General features: G+C 43.5%; 1 protein-coding gene across 1 annotated transcript in view; it reads right to left on the bottom strand.

Moving 5' to 3' along the window:
* Arl6ip5 (ADP ribosylation factor like GTPase 6 interacting protein 5) overlaps positions 1-7562 on the bottom strand; it is a 22697-nt gene extending 15135 nt beyond the window's left edge. Inside the window, exon 1 of the mRNA XM_050149337.1 lies at positions 7297-7562. Coding sequence (XP_050005294.1) covers positions 7297-7472 — 176 coding nt within the window. The 5' untranslated portion in view covers positions 7473-7562. The remainder of the gene's footprint in view (positions 1-7296) is intronic.
* Between the last annotated feature and the right edge of the window lie 7638 nt (positions 7563-15200).

The raw sequence follows: 15200 nt of genomic DNA, 5'->3' as shown, positions 1-15200 counted from the left end.
CCCTTCCCTTCCCTTTCTCTCTTTCTGTTTCTTCTCTATATAGCCCTGGCTGTCTTGGAACTCACTCTGTAGACCAGGCTGGCCTCAAACTCAGAGATCCCCCTGCCTCTGCCTCCCGAGTGCAGGAATTAAAAGTGTGCACCACCACTGTTGTAGCTGTATATTTCTGGAGGCTTGGTTGTCTTGTATAAAAATTAATTCTGACCTTTTCAGCATTGTCTTACCACCCCTCTATACCTTAAACTCGGTAAAGGAATCATAATGCCCCATTGCTAAATGCTTCCCGCTCTGTGGAGTGAATGAATGACATGACCCCACAAGAATCTCATCATAAAACTGCTGACTCTGACTAATTATTTTTTTCAAATCATTTACTTTTATTTTATGCACATTGGTGTTTTGCCTGCATGTATGTCTTTGTGAAGAGGTCAGTTCTTGGAATTACAGACAGTTGTTAGCTGCCATATGGGGTGCTTGGAATTGAACCCAGGTCCTCTAGAAGAGCAGTCAGTGCTCTTAACCACTGAGCCATCTCTCCAGGTCCAAAATCTAACTAATCTTAAAGCATAAACAGACCGCCATTTATTTGACTTGCAAATGACTATGAAAAGAATTGTTATTAGTTTCCATTCCATATCATTCTTAGCATTACTTGCACAGTAGTATGAAAAGTTTTAAAAAAATCAGCAAACAAACCTGCCAACATAAACTCACAATACACACAGGGCCAGTGAACAGGTGAAATGGGGACAGGCTTGTGAAAGGCTCACGGATAAACGGCAACAGACAGTCTGAAAAAATTCCCGTCTTTGGTCTTATGGTCTGCCTTTCACAATTAAACAAAGCAAAAGAACAACAACCCGATGAGGGAGGGGGACTTGATTGGGGGAGGGGGAGAGAAATGGGCGGCGGTGGGGAAGAGACAGAAATCTTTCATAAATAAATAAATAAATAAATAAATAAATAAATAAACAACCCGAAGATGATCAGATTTACCTCTTCAAAGTCAGGGGAAAGGACAGTAGCTGAAAGGGAGCAAGAACTTAAAAAATGCACGCCAAGGGCTATTTAGAGGCCAGCAGTGGGAGGACCCAGATGTCAAGCCTTTTCTTCCCACAGATGTTTAAATATATCCCATGCAGGGCACCCAGGAATTTCTCAGCTCTTTCTTCTCTCACCAACTGGCAACCAGTTCTTTCTCCTTGCAGCATGTTAAAAGCACAAACTGCGTGAGCATTCTTAACGCCAGATGCTGACAGCCATATGCCTTAGGCATGGACAGAGTCATACTTCTTTTGAAAAGAATTACCCTAATACTTTTTTTCCAAATCTATAATTACTAGCCTTCTAGAAACTTCTACCTGACCAGCCAGCATCATAAAGTAGCAGCTGTTGATCCCACCCTCTTTTAACACTCCCACAGGCCAAACCATCAGGACACAGAGTGACTCCTGCCAAGAAAACCTAGGCTCATTCACCCAGCAGTGACACCACTCTGTTAAGGTGGGGGCGGGGAATGTGAGCAAGTGCCTTGCAAGCAAGAGGAAGCATTTATGAGTTGCAAATACAGGGTGTGGTTGGTGACTCTGAGGCCACACCAGAAAATAGAAAACATGAGTTCTGATGTCAGGAAGGAACACGGGAAGTTAGCATAGCACTAGAACTGTAATCTTCAAATGCTCAGTTAAATCTAATTAAGCAGGAACTTTACCCAATTTACCATATGGTTTGATTGAAAAGCTATTTCACCTGCTAGTAATCGACCCAGCTACTATTAGAAATTTGGGTTTCAGTTAGCTGCACGACCTCAAACTTTCATATCTTTAAACATGTGGTCACTAGCTCTCATTCAGATTTGGGGTATACATATTGCAATCACTTGGGGAGTCAGAAGGGGAAACCAACAGATTCCTGAATCTAGAAACAAACACAAACAAACAAACCCAATACAAGTAGAATCTCTAAAAGTGACATTGGCATATGATATTTGAAGTTTTAAGTCCTGTCAGTGTTTCTATTGAGTTAGACTAGACCAAATTTTAATGTGCGGATGAATCCTTTGAAACCCTTATTAAAATATCGAGCCAAGAGGTCAGAAATGGTCCAGAGGGTCTTCATTTCTGATGAGCTCCCAGGTGCAAGTTCCTATTGCTCCTTGGCTCAGTGGCTTGAATAGATTTTCCAGTTCATATCTGCAGGCACTCCACCAGGCACTCCACCAAGCACTCAGAAATCCTCACCCACAGATAGAGAACAGCACAGGCAGAACACGAAGGTTTCAAGTGTAATTAACTGTTGCCTGTGTTTTTTACTTTGAAAAAAAAAAAAAAAGCAAAGACTTCCGTGGTGGGTTTGAATGAGAGAGGCCCCTATAGGCTCAAATATTTGGGTGCTTAGCTACCAGGGAGTAGAAATCTTTGAAAGGATTAGAAGGATTTAGGGATGTGACCTTGTTATAGGAAGTATGTCAGTGGGGGTGGATTTTGACACCTCAAAGCCCGTGCCAGGCCTAGTCTTTGTCTGTCTGTCCCTCCCTTCCCCTCTTCTGCAAGCCTGTGGGGTAGGGTGCAGCTCTCAGCTACTGCTCCAGCACGATGTGTGCTTTCCGTGCCCCCACCATGATGATAATGGACTGACCCTCTGAAACTGCAAGCCAGCTCTCAATTAAATGTTTTCTTTTATAAGAGTTGCCTTGAAGTCAGGTGGTGGTGGTGAAAGCCTTTTAATCCTAGGCCTTGGGAGGCAGAGACAGGCAGATCTCTGTGAGTTTGAGGCCAACCCGGTCTACAAAGTGAGTTCCAGGACAGCCATGGCTGGTGCACAAAGAAACCCTGTCTCAAAAACCTTTAAGAGAGAAAGAGAGAGAGAGAGAGAGAGAGAGAGAGAGAGAGAGAGAGAGAGAGAGAGAGAGAGAGAGTTGCCTTGGTCAATGGTGTCTCTTCATAGCAATAGAACATTGGCTACGACAACTTCAGTTGATGTGTGTGATGTAAACACAGTATTTTAATGTATTGATGGCTCCTGTGATGGATAGGAAGATAGCTTCTGGGCTTTTATCTTTGACATTTTTCTCCTCTTGTGTGTCCATGTATACACAAAAGACTGTTGGGTAACAGGAAAGCTACAAGGACAGATGTGGGTTTCAGTCAACACAGGCAATGAGAGACACTGTGGCAGGGTTTGTCCTATAGGGTGAAACCAAAGCTGAGTCTTGCAGAAGTGGGAAAAGAGATCAGGGCTGGACTTTGACCGTGGAAGTCACTAGTCTAAAGACGCTGCCTTTCTAAGCTATCTGGTTGGTAACACCAACAGTGGTAAGAAAGGAGTAACGTTCCATTGTAGCGAAACTGAGGAAGCTGGCACTGTTCTCAAGGCAGTACCTGTATGAGACTGGTTAGTCTTCACAGCAGGCCCATGAGATGGGCACTGTTATTACTGTCATTGTGTAGTTGGTGAAGATGAGCCAGTGTGGTCATGCAGCTAGCAGCTGGCAGTTGGGATTCCAACACACTTAATTTGGCGTCTAACTACTAACTTACACTACTCAAAGAGACAGACAAAAATAAAAAGTGTAGGAAAATCTATAAAGCTGGGCGACGCACATCTGTGATCCTGACACTCCAGAGTGGGAGGATCTTGAGTTCCAAGTCAGTCAAGAGGTACACTGTGAGACCTTGTTTAAAACAAGCAAACAAACAACAACAACACCAAAAAAAAAAAACAAGAGAGGGCAGAAGGAGAAGTAAAGTGGGAGAAGGAGGGTGGAAAGAGGAGAGAGGAGGAAGAAGAAATGGAAGAAGAGAGAAAGAAGCAGGGAAAGGTAGGAGGGAAAAAGAGGAGGAGGGAGAAGACTAGCAGCCAGGAGCTCGCAGGATCTGAGGTGCACAGTGTACCCACTACATGGAAGACATGGACTGAGTAAAACCATCGTTTTAGGATGAAGACCAAACTTCCTCCTTCTTCTCCTTTTCTTTGGGGAAGTCTTGTTACCCAGCATCAAACTCACTATTTAACTCAGGCTAGCCTTGAACTCACTATCCTCCTGCCTCATCCTCTCACTGGGATTAAAAAACAAAACAAAAAACAAATAAAAAAAATCATGCACCGCCATGCCTTGCTTGAAGACCTAACTTCTATCTCCAAGGCCTTCCTGAGCAGGACCCAGTCTGGACCTGTCTCTATCTTACTTCTCTTAATCTCCATCTTGGGCTAGTGCTTCCTAGTGTTCTGGAGCTGTATCCCATCCTCCGATCTTCTCTCCCCTCATGCTGAAATCTGGAAAAAACCAGCCCTTGTCTGTCCGCAGCCAAGCAAACTTGAAACACTAGAGGACCTTAAGAGTCATCCATTGTCCCCAGGGGGACTCCTGGCCACTGGGATGGACTCTCTGAACAATCTTCACCCTAGGTAATGTGCCTTATTTGCACATTTCATCGTGAGAAACTATCACCCACTAGCAGAGGGTCCTGATAAGCATCTTCCAGCAGTGTCCAGACTCACCCATCCACTGCAGCACCCAAAGACAACAGTGTTGTTTAGAATGGGGAACGTTCCAGAATCAGCCAAGCTCTCTGACCCCAAAGGTATTGAATTTCTTCCTCCTTTCAGGCACTATAATTCTAAACCTCCTGACTCCTAGGGAAGATTCCGCAGTAGTTAAAGAGACAAGCCCAGGTCTGTGGTTGTAAGTATGTCATTCAACTTTTCTGAGCATCTGGTTTAATAACAAAAATAATAATAGTTTAGCTATGGGGCCATATGACAGAATGCAAGAAAATACATAAGAAAACTTAACACACAATACTTAGCCCTCAATATATGTTTATTATTATTAATTATAAAGAAAATAAGAATTTGTGGGGAAAGCTAGAAAGTAATTAGAGATGCACAGAAAAAAAAAAGGTTACAAGCCCAAATTTATGCTGGGATATAGAGAAAATTTTATATTTTACACACTAATGTTTTTGGTTTTTTTGGAGACAGGGTTTCTCTGTAGCTTTGGAGCCTGTCCTGGAACTAGCCCTTGTAGAGCAGGCTGGCCTCAAACTTACAGAGATCTGCCTACCTTTGCCCTGCGAGTGCTGGGATTAAAGGCTTGTACCACCACCGCCCAACATGCTCATGTTTTTGCATAGCTGTTGCAGAGTCTCATATTGTAGTCCTAGCTGGCCTGGACCTCATGGTTCAGTCTCTTGAGTGCTAGCTAGGTATGAGCTATCATGCCTTGCCTGGCTTTTTGCTAATCTTTAACGACAACAATAACAAGTACTTTTCTCTTTCCCCTTCAAAGACACCACTAACAATTGAGATTTCTGTGTGGAATGAGAAGGGTCAAGACGCCCGGACTGCCTGGGTTAGTAGTGACCTGAGATCATAATGAAAGACCTATATTTAGTTAAAGAGCTGACTATGAAAATTAAGTTCTATGAAGACGACAAGGTGACTAAGCCTGTGCTAGAGCCTGGGCACATACTGCCTTTGGGGGAGGGGGATTGTTTTCTTTGCATGTTTGATTGACCTATGTCAAAACTTTCTTTCTATTTAAGATAAGAAAATTCCTGCCTGGTGATCCTAGCACTTCGGGAGGCCGAGGCAAGTGGATCTCTGGGAGTTTGAGGTCAACCTTGTCTACAGAACTAGTTCCAGGACAGCTAGGGCGATTACACAGAGAAACCTTATCTCGAAAAACAGAACAAAACAAAAATTAAAAAAATAAAGAAGAAGAAAAAGATAAGAAAAGGAAAATTCCCCAGTAAACTATATAACCACAAAAGAGGAAGAAAAGAAAATGAAAGTAAGTCAAGATAGGTAAACCCATTGGATTCATTATTAGTTATTTTATTTTAAAAATATTTTTCCATGCAGTTTTTCGCTAGGAAGAAGCACAGAGTTTGGGGCAGGCTTAGGAACAACTGCCTCAGGCCTTCTTACTGACTAACGGTTCCTCAGCTGCCAATTTAGTCAGAGTCCACCAGTGCCCGTGTCCTCTGCACACCAGGCCATCCCTAGAGTTGGCAGTTCCTTCAGTCACACACAGCAAGGATCCCACATGGAGCTTGCTTTTGGGAACTGGTGCCCACTCTGAACCACGCCCAGGATGGGGAACCCTGCCAGTCTCCTCTGAGCCGTGCGAGTTTGCTCCTTTGGAGGCTCAGCAAATACCATGTGTCCCTGGGCTAGGGCTCAAGTCTGATTCATCTTGGTGTGCTCGGAACTTGGCACGGGGTCTGGTGCCCAGAGGTAGCTCAGTAAATAAAGCCAGCTAACCTCAGGCCAGCTTAAGCCACCACCTTCTCGCTCACCCCTTCCTATGTCCTCCAAGTGTGAGTCTCTCTTTTTCGTTTTATCTGGTAGCTTTGTCTCTCTTTGGGTTTGTTCTGAAAGAGAACCCTCAGACAAGAACTTCTTTTACGACACGCGAGTTCTTAGTAAATTCTTTTATTTAAATCCGGGTAAGAGATAATAAACAAGATGGTAAATATAACCACTTATTTTGTAAAAGGTGGGAGAATCATTTCTAAAGGGTTAAACTACAAGGAAAGGCAGCTTCTAAGGAAACAGGTGCAGAAATGTGTGTGTGCCCTCAAGACCACGTAGACCTTAGTTAACACACAGCAGTTCTTAACTATCAACCATTGAAAAGACTTTCAGAGACCTCAAGCTAAGGTGCAAAGCTAAATTGACCACATCTGCCAACTTCTAGGAAGAAAAACAAAAACAAACAAACAACAACAACAAAAAACCCACACTTGTCAGGGGCCTCATTCCCAGAGTCACCTCACAGGGGAAGATGCGCCACCAGGAGACTCGCACCCTCTGGAGCCTAAGCTCAGCTCTCCTGTACAGGGCGTTGCGGAAATTAGGCAGAGGAGTCACTTAAACACCGCCCAGGGTCCACACCCTGTCACTCCGGGCTTCTCTAGGCAGCCCCAGGACAAGGTTACAACACCACATATTTCTTATTTTTAAAACCACACAGCGTGCTACAAACATCTGACAGGCATCTGACCTCGGCACGGAGGCGGGGGAGAGGGTAACTTTTATAGCCCCAAGTTCCCAGCTCTCCCCTCATCTTGTCCCTCCCAGGGTCCTAGTCAAGTCTCAGCCTCTGGAGCAGAAAGAGAATGGGACCCCAGACAGATGCGGCCTCGCCTCGAGAACAAGTCTCCACTTGGCTACTTCCCGAGACCCAGGGCAGGCGCTCTGCGTGACCTAGTCTTGCATCTCATGGTTTTGACCCCGGAGTCCCTGCGTCCCCACCGCGGACAGGTGTCCCGGGCGGGAGACCCCACTTACCCCACGACCGAAATCATCATGGCAGCCACCACCAGGTAGTTGGTCTGGTAATAAAGCAGATTGCTCACTACACGGTTGTTCCATTTGGAAATGTCCCTGAAGTCCGGCCGGGCGAAGCGATCAGAGCCCGGGAAGAAATCGTCCCAGGCACGGAGCGGGGCGAGAGCCACGTCCATGTTCCTCTCTTTCCAGTGCTTCGCCTCCGGAATCTGGAGAAGGCGGCAGCGACAACCTAGATCGGTGAAAGAGGACAGCGGCTCCTTTGGATTGGCCCTGAGGTTAGAGCACCACAAGACGCAGGAAATTAGGTTCGGGCGGGTGGATTTGCCTGTCCGTGATTGGCTGGAAGTGGTTAGTGTCAGAAAGGGCCTTCTACTGAGCAAAGGACCAAAAAGAACAGAGTATGGACAGAAAGTAACCAGAGGAAATCCCCTGCCTGAAAGTGGTGTCAGTTCTCTCTCTGGCAGTTTGAATATACACCATCTCTTTTTAGACGCCTTTTGTAAGTGGCCAACGTAGGACTGTGTGTTCTCTGACTTGGCGGGGAAAAAAAAGACAGCTGTTCAGATGTCAATCTAAGTGGAATGGAATGGAAGACGACCTCAGAGCTACTCGAAGTCCAGTATTGCTAAGCTCTCCACATATGCATGCAATTCTCATGAGTCACTTTGCATGAAATCAGGCTGGAAAAATGGGAGCAAGGGTTAGTTAGATTGAAATCAACGGCTGACTGTGGCTTCACCTTTTGCTTGACTCTCCATTTTTGCTGTCATAAATAGACGACCGAATGGATGCTGGATGACTTCCCTTTCAGCTGAGTGTGCTCTTAGCCTCGGAGCAAACAACTGCCTGCAGTGGTCCACGTTTCTGGGTAGAATCATGGATTCCACACCAAAAAACTTTCTTAGGTTTATTCCAATATTAACCCAATAACACTTACTTAAGAAAACAGTGTCTTTTTAAAAAATTCTTTTAAAAATTATGGGCATGGATATGTACACATATGAATGGGATGCCCTTGGAGTTCAGAAAAGGCCACTGGACCCCCTGGAGTTGGAGTTATAGGTGGTGTTAGCTACCCAGTGAGGGTGTTGGGGACTGAACTCAGGTATTCTGCAGGAACCCTATAGGACCTTAACCAAGCCGTCTCTCAGCCCAAGCACACAGATCTTAATAGATAAGGAGACATTTTCATCCCACCCCAAAGCTATAATGGCGACCACTGTTTTTCTTCAAAGGCTCATTTTTTTTTTTGTTCCACTCTCCCTTGAAGGCAACATATTTGATTAGGATAACTTCCTAATCCCCACCCCATTTAAAGTAAATAAGATCTCACTTTGTAGCCCTAGCTGGCCCCTCACTCTCTATGTAGACCAGGCTGGCCTTGAATTAACAAGAGGTCCTCCTGCATCAGTCGCCCAAGTGCTGGGACTAAAGGTGTGCACTATCACTCCAATAAACCCTTTATACCAACTACACAAGAACAAGGTACGATCCTCTTCGTGTCCATTAGGAACCTCCCTAGATGCTTCAGCTCTTCTATAAATGCTATAGCGTGTACACACAGACCCCGTGCTATAGTGTGTACACACAGACACTGTGCTATAGTGTGTACACACAGACCCCGTGCTATAGTGTGTACACACCGACCCCGTGCTATAGCGTGTACACACAGACCCCGTGCTATAGCGTGTACACACAGACCCCGTGCTATAGTGTGTACACACAGACACTGTGCTTTAGAGCACCTCCAGGTTATGATATCCAATGCCACTTGAGTAAGATGCAAATAACTGTGCTGAGTTAGTTAATAATGGCAAGGAAAAAGTCTGTACAATTTTCCTAAAAGATAAAACATTAAAAAAAAACTATTTTGCCCAAGTGGTTGGTTTAATCAATGAATGGTAGTAGGTTGAAAGATAGATAATAGCTATATTTTAGTTAGTTCCAGATAATGGCTATATTTTAGTTAGTTCCTAAGGTGGAAGACAGACTTTTTAAAATTCTTCTCTCATACAATACATTCTGACCACAGCCTCCCTCCCTCCAGTCCTCTCAGCACTTCCCACACACATCTCTCCTCTCCCCCAGATCCACTCTTTCACTGTTTCCCTTCAGAAAAGAGCAGGATGCCCAGGGATATGAACCGAACGTGGTACAACAACATGCAATAGGACTGGGCACAAACCCTCATATCAAGACTGAATGAGACAACCCAGAGGGAGGAAAAGAGTCCCAAGAGCAGGCCAAAGAGGCAAAGACACCCCCATTGTTGTGAGTCTAATAAGAACACGAAGCCACACAATCATAACTTATATGCAGAGGACTTAGTTCAGACCCAGATAGGGTCTGCCTTGGTCCCTTCAGTGTCTCTGAGTCCCTGTGAGCCCTGTGTGGTTGATTCTGTGGCTGTTTTCTCATGGTTTCCTCTACCACTCTGGCTCCTACAATGGAAGGTGGATTTTAAGGTGATCATCTAAGGCAACCATGTTTCTAAATTTGCAAGTGATAATTTTTAACCAATCTCAATGTGCTCTACTAAGACCACCAACTTTCCCTAAAATAATGAGTAAGAAAAGACAGCTAATACTCAGTCAAATCTGGTTGTCCTTGCTGATTAGAAAGGCAGCTGAGGGAAATTATGGTGGTTTTTAAAGAAATTCCTGCTGCCACCGGTGTTTAGGAGAGCTTGGTAGCTGAATCCAGCCAGAGCTAGCTAAGATATACCAAGTTCTTTAATGGAGTTTAAAGTGTGAAAAATACTGAGTTCTCATAGTTTCTTGGCCCTGGAAGAGATAGGAAGCCATAAATACTGGAAAATAAAAAATTATATTTCCAGATCCTCTTTATCTGGCAAGTGACTCTGGAGAAATTTCTTTTAAAAATTATTTATTTATTGTGAATGACTATTTTGACTCTATTATGTATGCGCACCATGTATATGCCTTGTGCCTGCTGAGATCAGAAGAGGGTGTCAGATCCCGTGGAGGTGAAATTATAGATGGCTGTAAGCTGCCAATGTGGGTATTGGGACTTGAATCTGGGACCTCTGAAAGAACAGCAAGTTCTTTTAGAACTGAGTCATCTCTCCAGCCCCATGGAGAACTTATTTTTTTTTTTTTAACTTTCCCCAGCCTTACTTTCTACATAGGCAAATTGGGGCTAGTAGAAAATCTGCCACAGAGGTGAGGCTAAATGAGGGATGTTTGGGAAGTGCTTAGCATATACATAGTATACATAAGCATTCACAGATTTTACAGTTATCAATAACAATACAAACTTGGCCTGGTGAGGCAGACCTGGAAACCCAGCTACTCCAGAGACTGAGGCAGGAGGATTCCAAGTTCAGTGCTCGCTTGGGCTGCAAAGTGAATTCCAGGTCAGCCTGAGCAATTTGGTGAGACTCCATCTCAACATAAAAAGCAAGAAGAGGGCTAGATATATATAGTTCAGTGATCAACGCTTGCCTAACATGGAACAACATTGGTCCTGTATTCAGCTCCCATTATTGCAACAAAAAAAGAAAGAAAGAAAGAGAGGAGAGAGAGAGAGAGAGAGAGAGAGAGAGAGAAGAGAAGAGAAGAGAAGAGAAGAGAAGAGAAGAGAAGAGAAGAGAAGAGAAGAGAAGAGAAGAGAAAAGATAGTATAATCCATGATTTACCTGGTCGATGTCTACAGTGTTTTAACTTGTTTTCTACACTTTTATAGCAAACATCTAATGACATTTCTCCATCATGCTGCCACTGATCGTTGTGGCTGTGTCTTTACAGAGAAGGTGGGAGAAAGATGTGCGACAGCTTAGTACCCTGCCAACCGATGCTCTAAGTCCCTTCCAGGCTCCATGAAAGCACTGTGGGGAGGCAAACAGGGGAAGCGCCTGCCTGCCCTACTCTGCCTTCAGAGAACCCGCGATGCAGGAAACACTCAACTAGGAGACAGTGAGCGGAGTGCTACATGTGCCAAGCCTCCGTCCAGTCCCAGCAAGTCAGAGGGCATGGAGGAATTCCCAGAGCCAAAGACACTTAAGAGGCAGCAGTGTGGGCAAACTGAGTGAATGATCTTAGCCCACTGGCAGGGGAGGGGATACAGTGCAGCACCTGTTAGAGAAATTTGTGAGCATTGAGAACTATAAGGAAGAGCTTCCGCCTTCCAGCTTCTCAGTAGTGCGTGAACAAAGGCTGTCAAAAATGGATCAATAACATCACCACTACTCCATCACAGGCAATCCATAGTCAATAAACACTAGCTGGTTATATTTTTATTTGTTTAAGCCTCCAAAGACAGTTGAGGGCAGTGTTGTAAGCCTCCTTCCTCATCTCCTTGGAAGACTGAGGCAGGAGGATTGCTAGCATCCTGTTTGTATAACTTAGTTAGACTCTGTTTCAAAATAAAAAGAAAATGGGTATGGATGTAGCTCAATGGCAGTTTTTCTAGCATGCACAGATCCCCTGGGTTCATCACTCATTACTACAAATAAAAGAGAAAGAGAATCCAAAAGAGTCTAGTTTTTTGTTTGTTTTTCTGTTTATAGCATGAGTCAGTCCTTATCCTTCTCTCTGAAAATATTGAGTATGTTTCTATCGTTGGATTATGGGTAGGTTTTTGTTTGTTCACTTGTTTTTATTTATAAATATATATGATTTATATTTTATAATATAATTATGCTATATATCTATTTCTATATATACCATGTCATCCAACCATTTTAAATGAGAGTGGCCACACACTGAATCAACTTTGCTCCAGTAACTGTTTAAAAGCTACTTCTAGCAGCTCTTTGTCACTGTTTTTAGTGTGGGGGGAGTAGGAATGAGCAGATTCATTGTAGAAGTCTCTTACAACAAGGGCTGGAGAGACGGCTCAGTGGTTAAGAGTGCTTGCTGTGGGGCTGGAGAGATGGCTCAGCAATTAAGAGCACTGGTTGTTTTTCCAGGGGACCTGGGTTCAATTCCCAGCACCCACATGGTGTCTCACAACCATCTATAGAGGGATGTGATGCCCTCTTTTGGCACAAAGGCATACATGTAGATAGAGCACTCATATACATAAATTTAAAAAAAGAGTGCTTGCTGTTCTTTTCGAAGCCCCACATGAAATGGCTTTCAATGGCCTGAAACTCCAGCTCCAGGGTATCTGGTACTTTATTTCTGGCCTCTGTAGGCATACACATAATACATACATATACCTATACACAGGGTACATACACATAAATAACCCCCCCCCTTTTTTTTTGAAGTCTCTTGTGGCTTTTCCACAGGGACTTAAGCTTTAGTAAGTACCACCCTGAGTATTCTTCTGTCTGGCCATATACTATAGCAAATGTCTAATAGTTTATGATGATGTGCTCTGTCATAAATGCAAATGAAATGAATCCACTGAGGATTTTGCTCACATCCCACTGTTACTGTCAGCATGAGCAAATGGAGATGGCGCTTTCTTTCTTTCTTTCTTTCTTTCTTTCTTCCTTCCTTCCTTCCTTCCTTCCTTCCTTCCTTCCTTCCTTCCTTCCTTTCCTTCCTTCCTTCCTTCCTTCCTTCCTTCCTTCCTTCCTTCCTTTCTTTTTCCTTTCTTTTTTTTTGGGGGGAGTTAGAGATAGGGTTTCTCTGTGTAGCCCCAACTATCTTGGAACTCGCTTTGTAGACAAGCAAGTTAGAACTGGGCTCGAACTCATAGAGATCTGCCTGCCCTCTGCAGTGCTGGGATTAAAGGCATGAGCCACACCACTGCCTGGATAGATGACAATTTCTAATCAGCTGATCTAATAATGGGATGTCTGGTGTCAGCTGTCAACATGGTGAGTCAAGGTGTCACTCAAGACACAGCGATGCAAGACTAAGACTTTTGTAGGCTTTTTTTGGGGTGTTTTGTCTACATGAACATCTATCTGTACCACTTGTGTGCTGGTGCCCACAGAGTTATGAGCTATTGTGAAGTACTGTGTGGGTACTGGGGATCCAACCCGCGTCCTCTGGAAGAGCAACAATACTCTTAACTGTTGTCTCTCCAGACTTTTTTCTTAGATATTCCTGTCTTATTTCTAAGGCTCAGTATCTTCCTCTGGGACATAGATGGCCAATCTCTGTTAGTTTTTATTCTCTGAGGGGACCAAAATATTTGTTGTCATGAATCAAAGGCCCACCCACAGAAATCCCTTCTTGGCCAGAAATGATTTCATCTTAGTAAGGTCCATGTGTGGAATTGTCTGGGCAAGAAAAGAAAAATGTCTGAGTTGAACTTGAGATATGTGACTTAGGAAGAGGTGGGTGTCTCCTGGTGTCACCCTTGAATTCTCCTCTCCCACTTGCTGCCTGGCTCTGACTGATTTTTTAGCTCAATGAATGCTATTGATGAACATAGCCGGGGGCTCATAACAGACAAGCTTTCTCTAAGGCTCAATGAAGAAAAGGACAAAGAATAGATGAGATGCCACAAGCGGGGAACAGCCCCTACTTTAATGAGCCCCTGAAAGCTTCAGCTGGGGCACTTTATTGATTTCCAAACAACACATCCACAAAACCCCCTATTATAAAACGCAAAAAACTGGCATTTTAAACACTCAAGTGATTCTGATCAAGGACCATATTTGAGAATCACCCAGGATTTCACTTAATTTTCAATATTAATTGGTAAATATTGTATTTTTACTTTAAAAATGGGGGTCTGGAAATGTCCAAGGTCTCATAGCTAGTAGCTGGGTAGTAAGGGTTTAAATTTAGCTCAGACTCCATTTTAGATTTCTTAATCACCTCAGTAAAGGAGATAAATTTGTGTAGAGAGATATTTAAAACATATGAATATAATTTTTTTCCTTTTCTTGTCTAGTCTAGTGACTGTCACTTGCAGACAGTATGTGACTATGAAGGAAAAAGTCAATAGTTCACAATTTTTCCAGTCAGTATCCCTCCCTTTGTAAAATGTTTTATTTATTTTTTTCTGAAAGCTAAAATATTTATTCTATGTTAAAAAGTATTAAGAGCCCTATTAAGTAAAAATTATAAATTAAAACTGTTTATATGTAATTAAAATACTTTCTCTAAGAAGAAAAAAGAATCAAAACTTCATTGGCATTTATTACCATCTCTAGGTAATGGATTATACAGTACATTTCTCTATTTTTCATATCTATCACCTATCTCATCTATCAACCATTCAGTTACCTATCTAGTATATGGATATATTTATGATTAACCGAATAGTTTTTTGACAGAATGATGCGAAAGTAAAATATTAATATAGATTTTCACAAAGAAGATACGACTCTCCACCCTACTTCTTTTTAATGTTTTAAATTGCCTATAAAGACAACGATTTTGAATCTTCCTAAATTATGGAAAACGGAAATTCTTCTCACTATTTTTCCCGGAGAAGAGCACTGGCATATTAGGGTGATTCTTTTAGCTTTTAAATAGAACTTACCAACATTTTATGCAATTTTTGTTACCATACAAGTGTATAAATAAATAGCACCTAAGTTCATGCGGCGTGGCAACATTATAGATGGCATAATATTATTTAAGTAGGTACAATTAATCAAGATTTTAATTAGTGTGAAATGCTTAAAAGGCCCAAGGGAGCCTTAGTAGCCTACCCAAGGCTACCCTCGGTTCAGCTTGCGTCCCCAGACAGCCCTGGCCCTCCCTCCTTTCCCTGAAGTCGGGTCCCCTGTACTGGCCCCGCCCCTCGTTCCTCTTCCTTGCAACCTCATCTCAACGCACGGATCCGCCCCTCGGCACCTGCAAGACTTTCTCCTCCCGCCTTAAATCTCGTCCTCCAAATGCCAGCTCCGCCCTCCCTTGAAGCCACGCCCCCGACCTGCCTTCTCAATTCCTCAGCAGCAGCCTTCCTCCCGCCCTGGCTCCGCCCCCTCTCCTGCCATTTACTTGCAGTCCCGCCCCCCCCGGGCG

The sequence above is a fragment of the Alexandromys fortis genome, unplaced genomic scaffold (assembly GCF_014885135.2).
Source record: "Alexandromys fortis isolate MF-2015 unplaced genomic scaffold, M_Fortis_MF-2015_v1.1 scaffold_48, whole genome shotgun sequence".
NCBI lineage: Eukaryota > Metazoa > Chordata > Mammalia > Rodentia > Cricetidae > Alexandromys > Alexandromys fortis.
This window is presented reverse-complemented; position numbering and strand designations above follow the sequence as displayed.